Raw genomic sequence first — 13,291 nt, forward strand, 5'->3', positions numbered from 1 at the left:
GTCTTTCTACAGCCACAAAGCCTGCAATTTACCTGGCTTTCTGTCAACACTGGAACCTGAATTTTGTCCCATTATCAACAATTTAAAAGTATTGCTGCAAGGCAGCATATCATCTTCATCAGAAACTTGAATTTTACAATTGGCCTACCAATTTCTGAGCTCCTTCTATGAGCCTGGAATGGAACAAGGGTTTTGGAGCGAGACAGAAAGAATAGCTGCGTAATCTTGGAAAAAAGTAATTTAGCTGTTTTGAACCTTGGCTTCCTCATCTTTAATAAATTGGGATAAAATGTTTTCTGTTTTATAGTGCTTTTTATGGGAATAAAATTGAACATGTGGAAACTTCTCACCCACAGTAATGCCGCATTTTCTGACTTCTTTGTCTTCTTTTCATGTCTTCTGCTGGAGGATTATTCGCATATTTCTCAAAGTACCTTTGGAGCTCATCTTTGGAATTTTGATGACATTTTCCCATCTGCATAAATAAACCAGTCTTATGACTTCACAGGATAGTCTTTCCTGATGTAATACTGTGCCTTCTTTCTCCCTATTTTACTCAGTATGAACTCATTTAGTTCTTTCTTCTTTGCCGTTTGAGTGAGTGCTGGCTGTTTGATGATGGGGTGCTGAGGGTTGAATGCTATAGAAGAAGCATATCCATTTTTAGTAGTGTTTATGGTAAGAACAGATCAAATGCAGGACTGATGGGTGTTGTGGCTCTTATGAAAAAGTTGTTGTAAGCATTTTTGTCCCTTAGGGTATTACATCTTCCCTTTTTTGTATTAATTATATGAAAAGTTTGAATGCTTACTTTAACGAATAGAAACTTGATTTATTTGTGTCTCCTGTAATCTGTTTTATTACCTTAATATCAATTTCAGATATTTTGTGTATTATAATACTGTAAGGTTATAACACTGGCTCTCCAAGCCACAATCTCATCACCTTGTAGCAACCAACAAACATATAGATTAGAAATCCAAGTAGATTGCATGGAGGTTTTATATTCTTTTGTATTGCTGAAATGAGTTGAATTTGCAAATGATTTACGAAACTAATCTGATATTTCTGCATATTTGGGATTTTAGTCACGAAGTTATCAAAAATGAAGTGAGATGGTTTCTACCCTTTCTTTTTCTATTGTTCATAACTTAATTTCAATCATATTTTAAATTCTTAACTGGAAAACCAAACCAAAAGCTATGCAAAAGAATGTCATGGAGGTGGAGCACACACCACTGTTTAAGAACTCAGTTCATGGATCTCACTCTTTTTCTTGGGATTGAGGAAATGGTTTGTCTATAAAATTCCCATTAGCCCAAAATAAGCAAAATTGCCTGTAGGAGTCATGGTAGGTAGGGTCTTGAGGAGTAATAAAAGTCTGTTTTAAATGAACTCCTAAGGACACAATTTAAGTCCTAGAATGGCTACTTAGATTTTATGTTTATACCTTTTGATTATACTTCCATATGTTTCTGAACAGCAAGTCCAAACAGCAGTTCATTAAAAAAAACATTGTACTGGGCTGGGTAATTTGGGGCTTATTGACCAAGTCCAGAGGGTGGTGGCACCCTATCAGGTGGCCTGGAAGCAGCACAGAGCGGCAAATCTGTCTGCTCTGCTTCCCTGCACCATGTGGCATGAACTGACTTCAAAGCCCCCAAGTTTGGTTTAATTTAGGTAAATATGACTCAGTTTGTGTGCTTTCCCCCACCCCCTAAAAAAGACAATAAATCAATAGTTTGGGGGACTCAAGATGGATTTTAGAAAGCAAATACAGTCTACTGAAAATTAACTTAAGATAAGGCTTGCACAGCGTGGGAAGAAAAGACCAAGCAAGTCCTGATATACTTCTCATTTCTAAGGTTTGGTTGTGACCAGGAGGCTCAAAGACTTTCCTTTGTTGAGGTCAACCCTAGCCTGGTCTGATCCAGGAGGGGTGGCGATGAGAATATTAGAAAGAGACAGACTTCAACATCTGAATGGCCAGGGAGACTTTGCTGTTTTTGGAGGTACAAATGGCTCCTATACCAAGAGGAGAAGATGGGAACTGAATGCCAACCTTTCTGTGTTCTTCTGTGGTTTGTAGGAATAGCTGTATGTTGGTGCATACTATTTATTAGCAGTAAGATTAAACATTTATTTAGTACCTGATACATACTAAGGACTGTAAGGGACCCGGAAATTCACATGAAAGATCAAGTGTGCATGGAGAAAGAGCCCAGGAGTATATCCGGAGGGGGCAGTTTTCAAGGAAGGCTTCCCAGAGGCTATGATTTTGAGTTGAGTCTTGAAGGAGGAGTTAGCCAGGCAAGGATGGGGAGTCTGGTTGACTGATGGGGGCCATTATGGAGGGAATGGGTGTGACCTGAATCTTTTTAAGAAGGGACCAGCATGTGAAAAATTATAGGTTGAGATCTTCTGGCCGTATTTGGGGGAATGCTAAATGCACAATGTCTGAAGTTTTGGGAGTGTGAGGGTCTTGGAGAAGCAGAAAGGAGGATGGAAGAGGTGTACCAAGGCCAAGTCTTGGGGCTGTAAATGCTAAGAGGTTTGAATTTTAGAGTAAAGAACAGTGGTTTTCAATCCCGGCTACACATTAGATCCTCTTCCACTTGGTACTTCCAGAAATTCTGATCCAGTTGGATTGGAGAAGAGGGGTTGGGGGTAGGTACTGGTCTATACCTCAGCCAGGTTGAAATCCATCTGTTGGTCATTGACAGAGTTCAAGTGTACAGATGACATGATGAGACCTGGATTTAAAAAAGGATACCCTGGTGGCTGTGCAGGAAGATGCCTGGACAGAGGCCCAACTGCAACTAGAACAGTCAGAGAGGTTATTGCAGAAGTCCAGGGGAAACATAACCAGTGGTTTACTGAAGGTAGTGTTGAATAAGTAGAGGGGACGGAAAGATAATTGAAAGAGAGCATCTCAAAAGCTTGAGGATGGGCTTAAGAAGTTACTCGTGGTCAGCACTGGGAAATGCCACCGAGAGGTCCTAGAGGGTAAAGACTGAGGGTCCCACGGACTATGTACTTACAAGGTAGCTGCAGTCTTGGAGTGTGAGGTTTCAGTGAGGGTGTAGAGGTGGAGCCCGTAGCTTTGGTTGAGGAACGTGAACCTGCGTTCAGAACCATGCAAGGTCACGTGTTCAGGGAAAGGTGGATGGGGACTACGTTGGAGGGCCTCCGGTGCTGGAACTTAAGTTATTGGTAATGGTAAGATGTGCTGTTTTGCTCTCAGGCTAATTTTAACATGAAAAGTGAGAGGATGAAGACTGGAAGGGTGAAACTAGGCAGAGCCAATACTTGTTAGAGGACCAATATCAACCATTTTTTATGGCCCTGATGATTTTTAACAGCTATTTTAACACCAGAATGATGAAAATGTGTGGTATTCCTTCCCCCTTGGGATAAAGTGGCCACTGCAAAAGGTCATAGCTAATAGGAAAAATGAGTTTCATTGCTTATCCGTGGATTTAATTTATTTGTGTCCTTCCTGTCTCCAGTGGCACACGCTTTCCGAGTTGACTAGTTGACTAGGCCAAGATTCTCTACAAGAATATGCTAAAAATACTCTGAAGTTCTTCCCCACCCCGAAAATAATTAACATAAAAAAGCCAAAATACACACAAAAGGAAAGTGTAGCTAGTTTAGGCTCACTCTGTTTATATGTAAGAAGAATGATTTTCAGCTTTGTGTGATGTTTTCAATCAGAGTTTCCCAATCTTGGCACATTTGACTTTCCGAGCTGCATGATTCCTTGTGCACTCATTGTGGGGTGTTTAGCAGCACCCTTCCTCTGCTCTTGGGATGGTAAAGCACCCTCCCACCCTCTGACATCCCTCCATCGTGAAGACCAAAAATACCTCCTGACGTTGACAAAAAGCCCCTAGGTTGGGCAAAATCGCCCTCAGTGAGAACCACCGGTTTAAATATATTGTAGTGAGTTTATCAGCAAATAACCCTTCCTCCTGCAGTACAGATGGTTTTATTGAAATATGAGGAATCTCAAAAGCTTCTTATCACCAGAAGAAAACTAATGAATGCTTATAAATCCTCTTGTAGAAACTTATTTAAAAATATTTAAATAAAAAGAAAAGCTTCTTTACTGGTTGCGATATGTTTAACAAGCCATTCTTCTACCCATCCCACTCACTCTTCCATTTAGTTACTGGGTCTGGTGTCATGTAATTTTCCAAGGACAGTGTTGGCTTTTTTCCTGGGCCAGTTAAGTTCTCGATGCAAAGGATATCATGTTGAATTAGAAAACGTCCAGCTAAATACTACCTGTTTAGACCTGTATATAAAAATGCGGATTTCATACAAGACATGGATTCTACTTTTGGTTTCACACTTAAATCTTGCAACTTTGAGCAAGGTACTTTAACTTTTTGCGCAAATTTTTCTCATCTGCAAAATGAAAGAGATAATCTATATTATCTGTAAGTTTGCTTCTGGTTCTACATATCTAAGATTGAAATTGTTTAATTGTCTGCTGGGATTGTCTCCCTCTCGCACACAGCATATTCCCCAATGAGTGCTGCCCAAAATGGACAATGAGATAAGTACAGAAACTGAGAGTAAACAATTAGAAACTTTTATTGTAGTTGTACGGTAATTCTATTGGTTACATAAAATAATAAAAACTTGGGCTTGTATTTTGTATGGCTTAGACTTTTAAATTTAATTTTCTAGTAGTTCATTCTTATTATATTCTATAGAAAACATCAGTCCCCACTGGGTTAGAAAAACCTAAACAAAACAAACTAGTCTTTCACCATGGGTAGTTTGAAAAGCACTGCCTCAGCGTATGATGGAAATTTTTCTCTGCCTCTTTCCACCCTAGCAATAAGAGCTATTTAGTATATTCCTCCTCTGAGGTTTAAATTAAAAGAGAGGCAGTATATTGCCTTTCTTTCCTATTAGCATCATGAAATTGGTGGCAAATAGAATTTATTATAGAGAAATTTGCCTTAAAGAAAATAAGGGATCATTTATTTCTGCAGTGAATATGAGGTTCTTTTTAATTATGTGTATAGTAAGTCTTCATATAGCTCTTGCTAGTATCATGCATTAAGATAACATGTTTATTTTATAACACAAATCCAAAGGGCAATGAAAATGCCCTTTCTTTAACTGTCTCATCTCCAAGAATCCCTTACGTATGAAATTTACTATGATGCTTGGTATACTGGAGTCTCTCGATGATGGTAAGCGGAGGTGGGGAAGGAAAAGATATGGATTACATTTGCTAAAGAAATTATCATAGGTATTTTAGAGTCTATTAAGTCATTCAGATACAACAAACATTTGGGAAGATTGGTTATAAGGATTCAGGTGTGGTAGACTGACATAAACAAAGATAGTTGCCCATGAAGCACTTCACAATCTGACCTTAGTCATGTCTTACTTTCCAATATTATTGCGCCATCTTTCTTTACATGTTGAAATATGGTGTAGTAGCTAGCCTTCCAACTCACAGTTATTTGAAGCAGGAAACACTGTTGGGTTTGCTGCACTGTGGACCCCTTTTCCCAAAATTTTTATCCCATATAGAATGGAATAATCCAGGGAGCCCTTTGCACATGAGCTGGCATTGCTTTGGAACAACCTCTTGGCCTGTGGTTCCTCCCTGGTCTATATGAATTTTGTAGAACACTTCCTCCTCCAAAGTAAAAAGGCAGAATCTTTGCCTGTCCTATTAGCAGCATAAAATCACCCTTTCTTTCAGTTTTTATATCCAAATGATGAAAATATAGAACATATTTGAAAACTCCACTGGCAGACTTGGCAGGCGTTTCATATTTACTTGCACTTAGCATGAATTGGATTTGGTTCTCTGAATTCTCCACCTCCATCTCTCGGAAGAAGTTATTTATTATCTGAGTGAGTCTGTGTTAGTGGATCAGACATGCGCACGACACTTCTATTGTAAGTGCATTTGGTCAGTAAGATTTATGCTAGCTCAAAGTGTTTTATGCTGGTTTTCATTGATGAAAATGTACCATATTCATTCTTGGTTTGTTGTATTTGTAGTGGGCCAGCGGTTCCTGTAGTTGAACATTTTATCTCTGTGACACTTCATGCAAAGGAAATTAAAAAATATATGGTGAAAGCATTTCTCTAGTATGTTTCCAATTATCTGTGTACTTTAGTAATTTGATTTGTAGGCACTAGAGAGAAGAGTATACCTGAGTTCTTTTCAGTCTTTCATAATTCTTGGGGCATTCAGATCATGGTTCCAAGTTTATGAAAATGTCAATTGAAATTTCCCTAAGCCTTCTATTATTCTGCTTGTATGTATTGAATGGATTTTTACTACAATGGTGTCTGAAAGAATTCAGACAGGGAGGTCAGTCACCTCCGTGTATCTTGGATAAGAAAAACTGGTGTGAATTGTAGTGGCTTGGCTTGCCAAAAGTCAACCATTGATATAGGGAGCCAGCCCCTTTTCTCTCTGCATTATCCCATCTGTGTGTTCCTGCTTCTGTACTGTTTGGGCTAAGAAATCCAGAATATAATTGGTAAATCTCTTTGCCTGATGGGCTTGGAAAGATTGAGTATGCAGTGACTAGAGGCACATCCAGGTGCCGCTTCCCAGAAAGTGAAACCCACAATATGGAGGGTGTTATTTATATAACCAAAGAGAGAACTTGGTTGTGATCTTTGCACTATTATTTCATTGATTCTTTCTACAGTGACTTAAGTGAATTTGCTGGTTTCCTTTGGCCTTTGGCTTCTGTTTTTGCCAGTAAATTAATATATGGTAATCCATGCATTGGTAGTTTTATATTTGCTTGATCTCATTTACTACCTAAAAATAAAATAAAAGTAACATGAAATCATAGCTCTTAGAGCTGGGAGGTAAGGTTTGGGAGATTTGTTCCGGTGAAGACAGTACTTTGTCAAAAGTCTTGGATTGGTGTAGAATTCTGCAATCAGTTCTCATATTTTAATTTTCTGCTTTTATTTTCTACCACACTTAAATTTGCCTCTTAGCCTTTGGCAATTTTGAGTTCATTTGATCTCGTGGAAGACTCCCTCCATAGTGGCATCTAGCTCTGGTACTCCTCCTAATGCATTAGGTATAAATAAAGTCATGAGGTCATGCATTTTGGCCAAGAGTATATCAACTTATAGTTTTCCATCTGAAAATATAGTCTGTGAGGTTAACCTTCTTCTCAAAAGTAGCCAAAGAATTAATATAAGTGAATATCAGTCAGATACTTAGAAAGCTTAGCTATTTTGGGAAAAAATATCCAAGGAACACGGTAGTTCCTGTGATCACTAGTCCTGCCTCAGAAGACAATTTCTTCTGCTTCAATGATAAAGGAAATCCACATTCATTCTTTACTCTTCTTCCTGCTTCTGTGTCTCTTCTCTAGGTTGCAGCTATGAAGGAAACACCTATAACAGCTCCATCAAATGGCAGAGTCCTGCTGAACCCTGTGCTCTGCGCCAGTGCCAGGTAAATGCCAACGACTTTACCTCCAGTAAAAAGGAACCCACAGGGTCTTCCTCAGCAGCCTCCTTCAGGCAACACAAAACAAAACAAAACAAAAATGAAAGACAAAACACCAGTATGGCGTATATTTATTTATTGCAACTTTCACCATTAGGGGACAGGTACAGGATAGATACTGTATAGGACTTGATTCCAGAAACACACAGCAGACTCGTTCACTATTGTTAAGTTGTGCCTGGAAAAACTCTGGTTAGATGCATATGTCCTTGGGGGGAAATTCATGTCTTCCTGTGAAGTCAACTTGAGGAAAACACAAATTCCTGTTAGCAGAAAAGAGGTATTGTCAGAGGATATTGGTTTTCCTTCTTTGATTTAGAAACATTTTGAACCAGAGCCAATCTGTAAACTGTATTAAATGTAAGCAATTAGTATGCTGTAACCTTAACGATTTCAACCTGACAAATATTCAGCACCTAGGGAGCCCATTGTAACTGACATTGCTGAACTCTGCAAAGAGCAGAATTATGCATGGCACTAATTGCTACAGGTCTTAAACACAGCAAGATAAATCAAGGGGGAAATGAAGAATCTAAATGTTAGAACTCCTTTTCTTATCTCCATAGAAATGCTGTTAAAAAAAGTTTATGTAAGTTCGACTTAATTAAAAATTTCTTCTTGGCAGAGAAGATGTTAAATCAATTAATGCCCAGTCACATTTCACTGTCCAAGTATATGCTTTAGCATTTAAAGAAGACTGAAAGATTGGTAGAGGATATTTTACTGTGATCTTTTCTAAAGCACATTGACATTTGGTTTATTGAAATCTGAATTTTATGTAATTGTGTTCTTATTAGAAGCCCACAGGGGGCATGATGCTCCTAAGACCTTAAATTACTTATACAGTTAATATCCAGCCTATTTATGTAGTAATTGTAAGTTATTTGTGAAAATAATAAATAGATAGAACAGATATAAATAATAGGTTCATTGAATCAATAAATATTTGTTGAATTTTTACTCAAGGATTGTACATTCAGTTGGCCTCATGGAATAAAGAGACAAGAACCATTAGTTTTTTTTGTTTTTTTTTTTCAGTTTTATTGAGATATGTTCACATACCATACAGTCATCCATGGTGTACAATCAACTGTTCATAGTACTATTATGTAGTTGTACATCTATCATCTCAATCTATTTTTGAACATTTTCCTTACACCAGAAAGAATCAGAATAAGAATAAAAAATAAAAGTAAAAAAGAACACCCAAATCATCCCCCCCATCCCACCATATTTTTCATTTAGTTTTGTCCCCGTTTTTCTACTCATCCATGCATACACTGAATAAAGGGAGTGCGATCCACAAGGTTTTCACAATCACACTGTCACCCCTTGTAAGCTGCATTGTTATACAGTCATCTTCAAGAGTCAAGGCTACTGGGTTGGAGTTTGATAGTTTCAGGTGTTTACTTCTAGCTATTCCAGTACATTAAAACCTAAAAAGTGTTACCTATATGGTATGTAAGAATGTCTACCAGAGTGACCTCTCGACTCCATTTGAAATCTCTCAGCCACTGAAGCTTTATTTCATTTCATTTCGCATCCCCCTTTTGGTCAAGAAGGTAAGAACCATTAGTTTTAATAACAGCAAAATCCCATATTCACTCCAAAATTTGCACCACCCCCACCCCTACTCTACTTCTTGGCCATCAAAATTTCCCCTTTTGTTAATAGTACTCTGAAAGCCATGGTTAAGATATCTTTTAAGCAAGATGACTGCATGCCCTTTGGATTCTAGTGTAATATTTGTATGCATTATGCAGGGGTCTTCAGGGCATGCAAGTTGATGCACTGGGAGTGACTAGTGCCTTTGGATGAAGACTTTGTTTAAATTAAATGGAAGCTATCATCCAGGAGAGAAACTCCTACTTGCCTGTCATCTTTGGTCACTAGTCACGCAGCAGAGAATGATGTAGGAGTATTGAATTACTATCAGAAGAGATCTAAAGTCAGTAGCCCTGGGATTCAGGAAATGCTGAACTTCAGAATGGCATGCAGAAAGGGGAAACTACCTACTGAAGATAAACTTTGTTTTTTTCTCCTCCTTTTGCATAACCACTTGACCTAAAACCCTGCTAGCTAGTACAAAAATATCATTTCATTCAATAACCATAAAAATAAATCTCTGTTAAGGTAGTTATCAAAAATCGCTCCTCTCTTCAGCTGGTTCCTTCCCAATCCTGTTTAGGGAGTGAAACCTCATCTAAGAGTACAGGAAATGACCATTTGCTGATGCCTGTCAGGGACAGCTTTCTATAAAATATTCTTCTGCAGAAGGACACAATTGTAACCTTTCTCTCCAAGCTCCTTTCTTCCCAGGGCACACACGATCAGAGAGGACAGTGTGGTGCAGTAGGTAAAAAAGGGTTCACTTTACTTGTTACTTAAAACTCCGCACCTTACCTTCATCCCCTATAAAATGGAAATAGTGCTATCTCAGTGGCGGCTGTATGCAACAGGCAAGACAGTCATTATAAATGTCTCTGGTAGGTACAACTAGGTACCAGGTAAAGAACAGCTCTAGTCTTCTGATCTGGTCTATATCCATTTGAATTGAATTCTGGCCTATTTCTTAAATCTCTTACCAAAGGAGTTCTGATGCCTTTCCTAGAATGGTGACAAATTTACCTTTATTTTCCTGCTTTTACTTTTTTATTGGCAGAAGAAAATCTGAAGAACAGAGACAAGAAATTCATGCTGAGAATTAACCTGAATCCTCAATCCAGATTGCAGAGACTAAAGGAAAATTGAGAGTTTTTGCTTTGCTTTGCTTTAGTTCTGTAACTAGAGTGTTGAACCTTTTTTGATATATATTGCTGGCATTTTGGAAGTTGTTTTTTCTCTCCTAAATGTGATATACACCCCAATAAAGTACCCTGATAGTGTAAGTCTCAGGCCAGACAGATATGAAGACATTTATGATATAATGTCTCCGTGTTGGATGGAGATAATGGGGCAGCAGACATGTTGAAGAAAATTACCTAATTGCCGTATTATATGTTACATTTTTTTCAGCCTCTGCTATCCTTCTCCTCAAAACAAAATTAAACAAACACACACTGAACGAAAGCACAAATCCATTCACAAAATGAGTTGAGAATATTGAGAAAACTCTTCAAAGGCCAACTATGAAAATTAGTTTTAAAAATATGTTCACTGACATTAAAACAATATTGACATCCCAAGCTTGATTTGCAAATGACTCATTTGATTTCATGATTAAGACCTATTTTGATACAGGTAATACAAATTTTGAAATAATTTGGTCTGATCTCTTCATTTGATGGTTGAGGTCACAACTAAACAATGGCCAGGTTTGCAGAGCTGGGCTGTTATCACTTGAAAGGTGGTAAGGCATTAATGGCTTGAAATGTAATGACAATTATAGAAAATACAGTAAGTATTGAGAACTTAAAAAACAAATTATGGATGAACAGCCACATTGAAAAGAAAGAAATTAGGGCCTGAGAGAAAGCTCAAGCAAAGACACAGACCAGAGGATGGTGAGGGGATTTGCACCCTGGGTTCTAAAGCCTTGCTCTCAGGGTGAGTGGGGGAGATCTTGCCTCATTTGTCCTGTGCACCCCTGAACATGCCCCCCACCCTGCCCCTTTCACTGGTTGTGTTAGGACTCTTCTTCTACCTTGAGTACTTCCCAGAAGTTGAATGACTCCTTCAGTGGGGACGGGGGGCTGACCCTGCTGGGGGTGTTCTGTTTTGCAGGAGGGCGTCATCACAGAGTCTGCAGTGCGGTGTGTTGTGCATTGTAAAGACTCTTCCAAGCATCTGGGAGCATGCTGCCCCACATGTCCAGGTAACATTCTTGGGAAGGGAAAGCCTTGGTGGTTCCATGCCACTGGGCAATGCTGTTGAAATCTCTCCAAGTTCTCTCAAGAATGCATGATTTCTCTCCTTCTCCTTGCTGGAAGTTTCCTTCCTTTACATCTGTGTCCCTCCTGGGTTTGGAGAGCAAACTCCTTTGCATAGAAATGTCCTGTTGGCCTGCTTGCTGTGCCCAGGGTGAAAACTATGTGCTGTAGGTCTTGGCATGTGGAGTCTCCAGGCTCAAGAGGCCTGCTTTCCACTCCACAGGGCCACAGGTAACGCTTATGTTGGAAGGCAAGGCTGTGGCTTTTCCTTGCTTCCAGAAATGTCTTTTTTACTGCTTCATATTGCAATACTTTGGCCAGAGCTTGCCTTGATGATGAGGTGACCAGATGTTTTCTGAAAACTGAGAGCTGCGTCCCTAAGTGAAGTTAGCTTAGGGTTTTGCTGGTCTTAGTTTTCTGCATGGTGCACATTGACACCGTGCCTCTTTCAGAGGGCCCTGCTACCCAGCTGACAGCAAAGGAATCTTTCCTTTCTAGTGGCTGGAGAGTTTCCTTTTACTTTTCTGAACAGGAGTACAAAGACCTCCTGCATCATTTTTTGCCTTTAGGTTGAAGCCTAGGATTTTAAAGTGAGAGATTCTTTCTGATCCCTTAAGCCACTGATCTGCAGTCTCAGACAGATGTTCTGCCTTCTGGGTTTTACTCTGAGTGCTTTTTCTCACCAGTGGCGATACTAACAATTAGTCCTCTTTGCTTTTGAGATTAATCTCCAAAGGGCCTTCTGTTATGAGAGCCTTCCTGTGAAATGGCCAAGGCCCCTAGGTGGGCTCCTATGCAAAGACGAGCACCTGCTCCATTCCCTGGTGCCTCCCTGTCCCTTCATATATTCTGGGATGTATGGTGGACGTGAGTCTCTTTTTCCATGCCAGGCTTTTTTCATCCTTGAGTGCCAATAAGGACAGTTACTCTTTATTACTCCTAGCCTTCATTGGGTTTCTGGGCAGTCTTTATACAGCCAAACTTCCTTTTCCCACTGGGATTTCTGTGAATCTTGTGTTATTGGATGAGCTTACGTGAAGACAAAAACTGGTTGAAAATAAAATAATTCCTCCAATAATCCAAGTATTTTTATCTATAGAACAGAGTTTTCTTGACTAATTTTTTTCCCACTAAATGCATGTGTGTGTGTGTGTGTGTGTCTTTTCCACTGAATGTTTTGCATCACACAACCATGCCCTTAAACCCTAAAGGGTCTTTATTAAGTTAGATCGGTGGTTATCTTGGTTGCACATTAGAATCACCTGGAAGATTCAAGAAAACAAATCTTAATGCATGCCTAAACCAATGAAGTCAGAGGCTTTGACGGTAGAACTCAGGCCTCTGTAATTTCCACAGCTCCCAGATAATTCCTGTGTGCAGCCAAGCTTCAGACTGATAAAGGTGTACATTTTATACACTATGTAAAGGTAAAAACTCTTGTAGCTCTTAAATAGGAATTTGGTTGTGTTGGGTAGGCTGTTGTTTACTGAAACAGAACTAACTCAGAGTCACCCCATTCACAACCACAGGACCCAAAAGGCACAAAGATGATGAAAAGGATCCTTTGAAGTGCAGCACCTCTGAGCATGTGTAACACTCCTCCTCACTTAGGAGATGGCCATATTTTTAGTCTGTGTTTGAGTAAACCTATGGGGCACACAAACAGCAGAGTGAATTTATGTCAGCAGCTGAAGCTGTCATATTTGAGCAATTGCTGCTCTTACTCTATTGCGGTTGTTGTTGAGTTTCCAGGAAGCACAAGCGCTGAGTTCCATGACTGCACACAGTGCTGTGCTCAGTTGTCACCATCATCCTGTGAGGGGTTAGGCATTGTCTGCAGTTCACATAGGAAGAAATGAGGCCCGGCAAGATTCCTGAACTGCCTGGGTTCAAATGC

At 39.4% G+C, this 13,291-nt stretch overlaps 1 protein-coding gene across 6 annotated transcripts in view; it reads left to right on the top strand.

The window, feature by feature from the left end:
- The window catches only part of BMPER (BMP binding endothelial regulator), a 232,659-nt gene that overhangs the window by 47,095 nt on the left and 172,273 nt on the right, over positions 1-13,291 (top strand). For all 6 annotated transcript variants that reach the window (XM_037837058.1, XM_037837052.1, XM_037837053.1 and 3 more), the window contains 2 exons: positions 7,389-7,471; positions 11,249-11,339. In XM_037837058.1, the coding sequence (XP_037692986.1) occupies positions 7,389-7,471; positions 11,249-11,339 (174 nt within the window). The remainder of the gene's footprint in view (positions 1-7,388; positions 7,472-11,248; positions 11,340-13,291) is intronic.

Source organism: Choloepus didactylus, chromosome 5 (assembly GCF_015220235.1).
Source record: "Choloepus didactylus isolate mChoDid1 chromosome 5, mChoDid1.pri, whole genome shotgun sequence".
In the NCBI taxonomy this organism is placed as follows: Eukaryota; Metazoa; Chordata; class Mammalia; order Pilosa; family Megalonychidae; genus Choloepus; species Choloepus didactylus.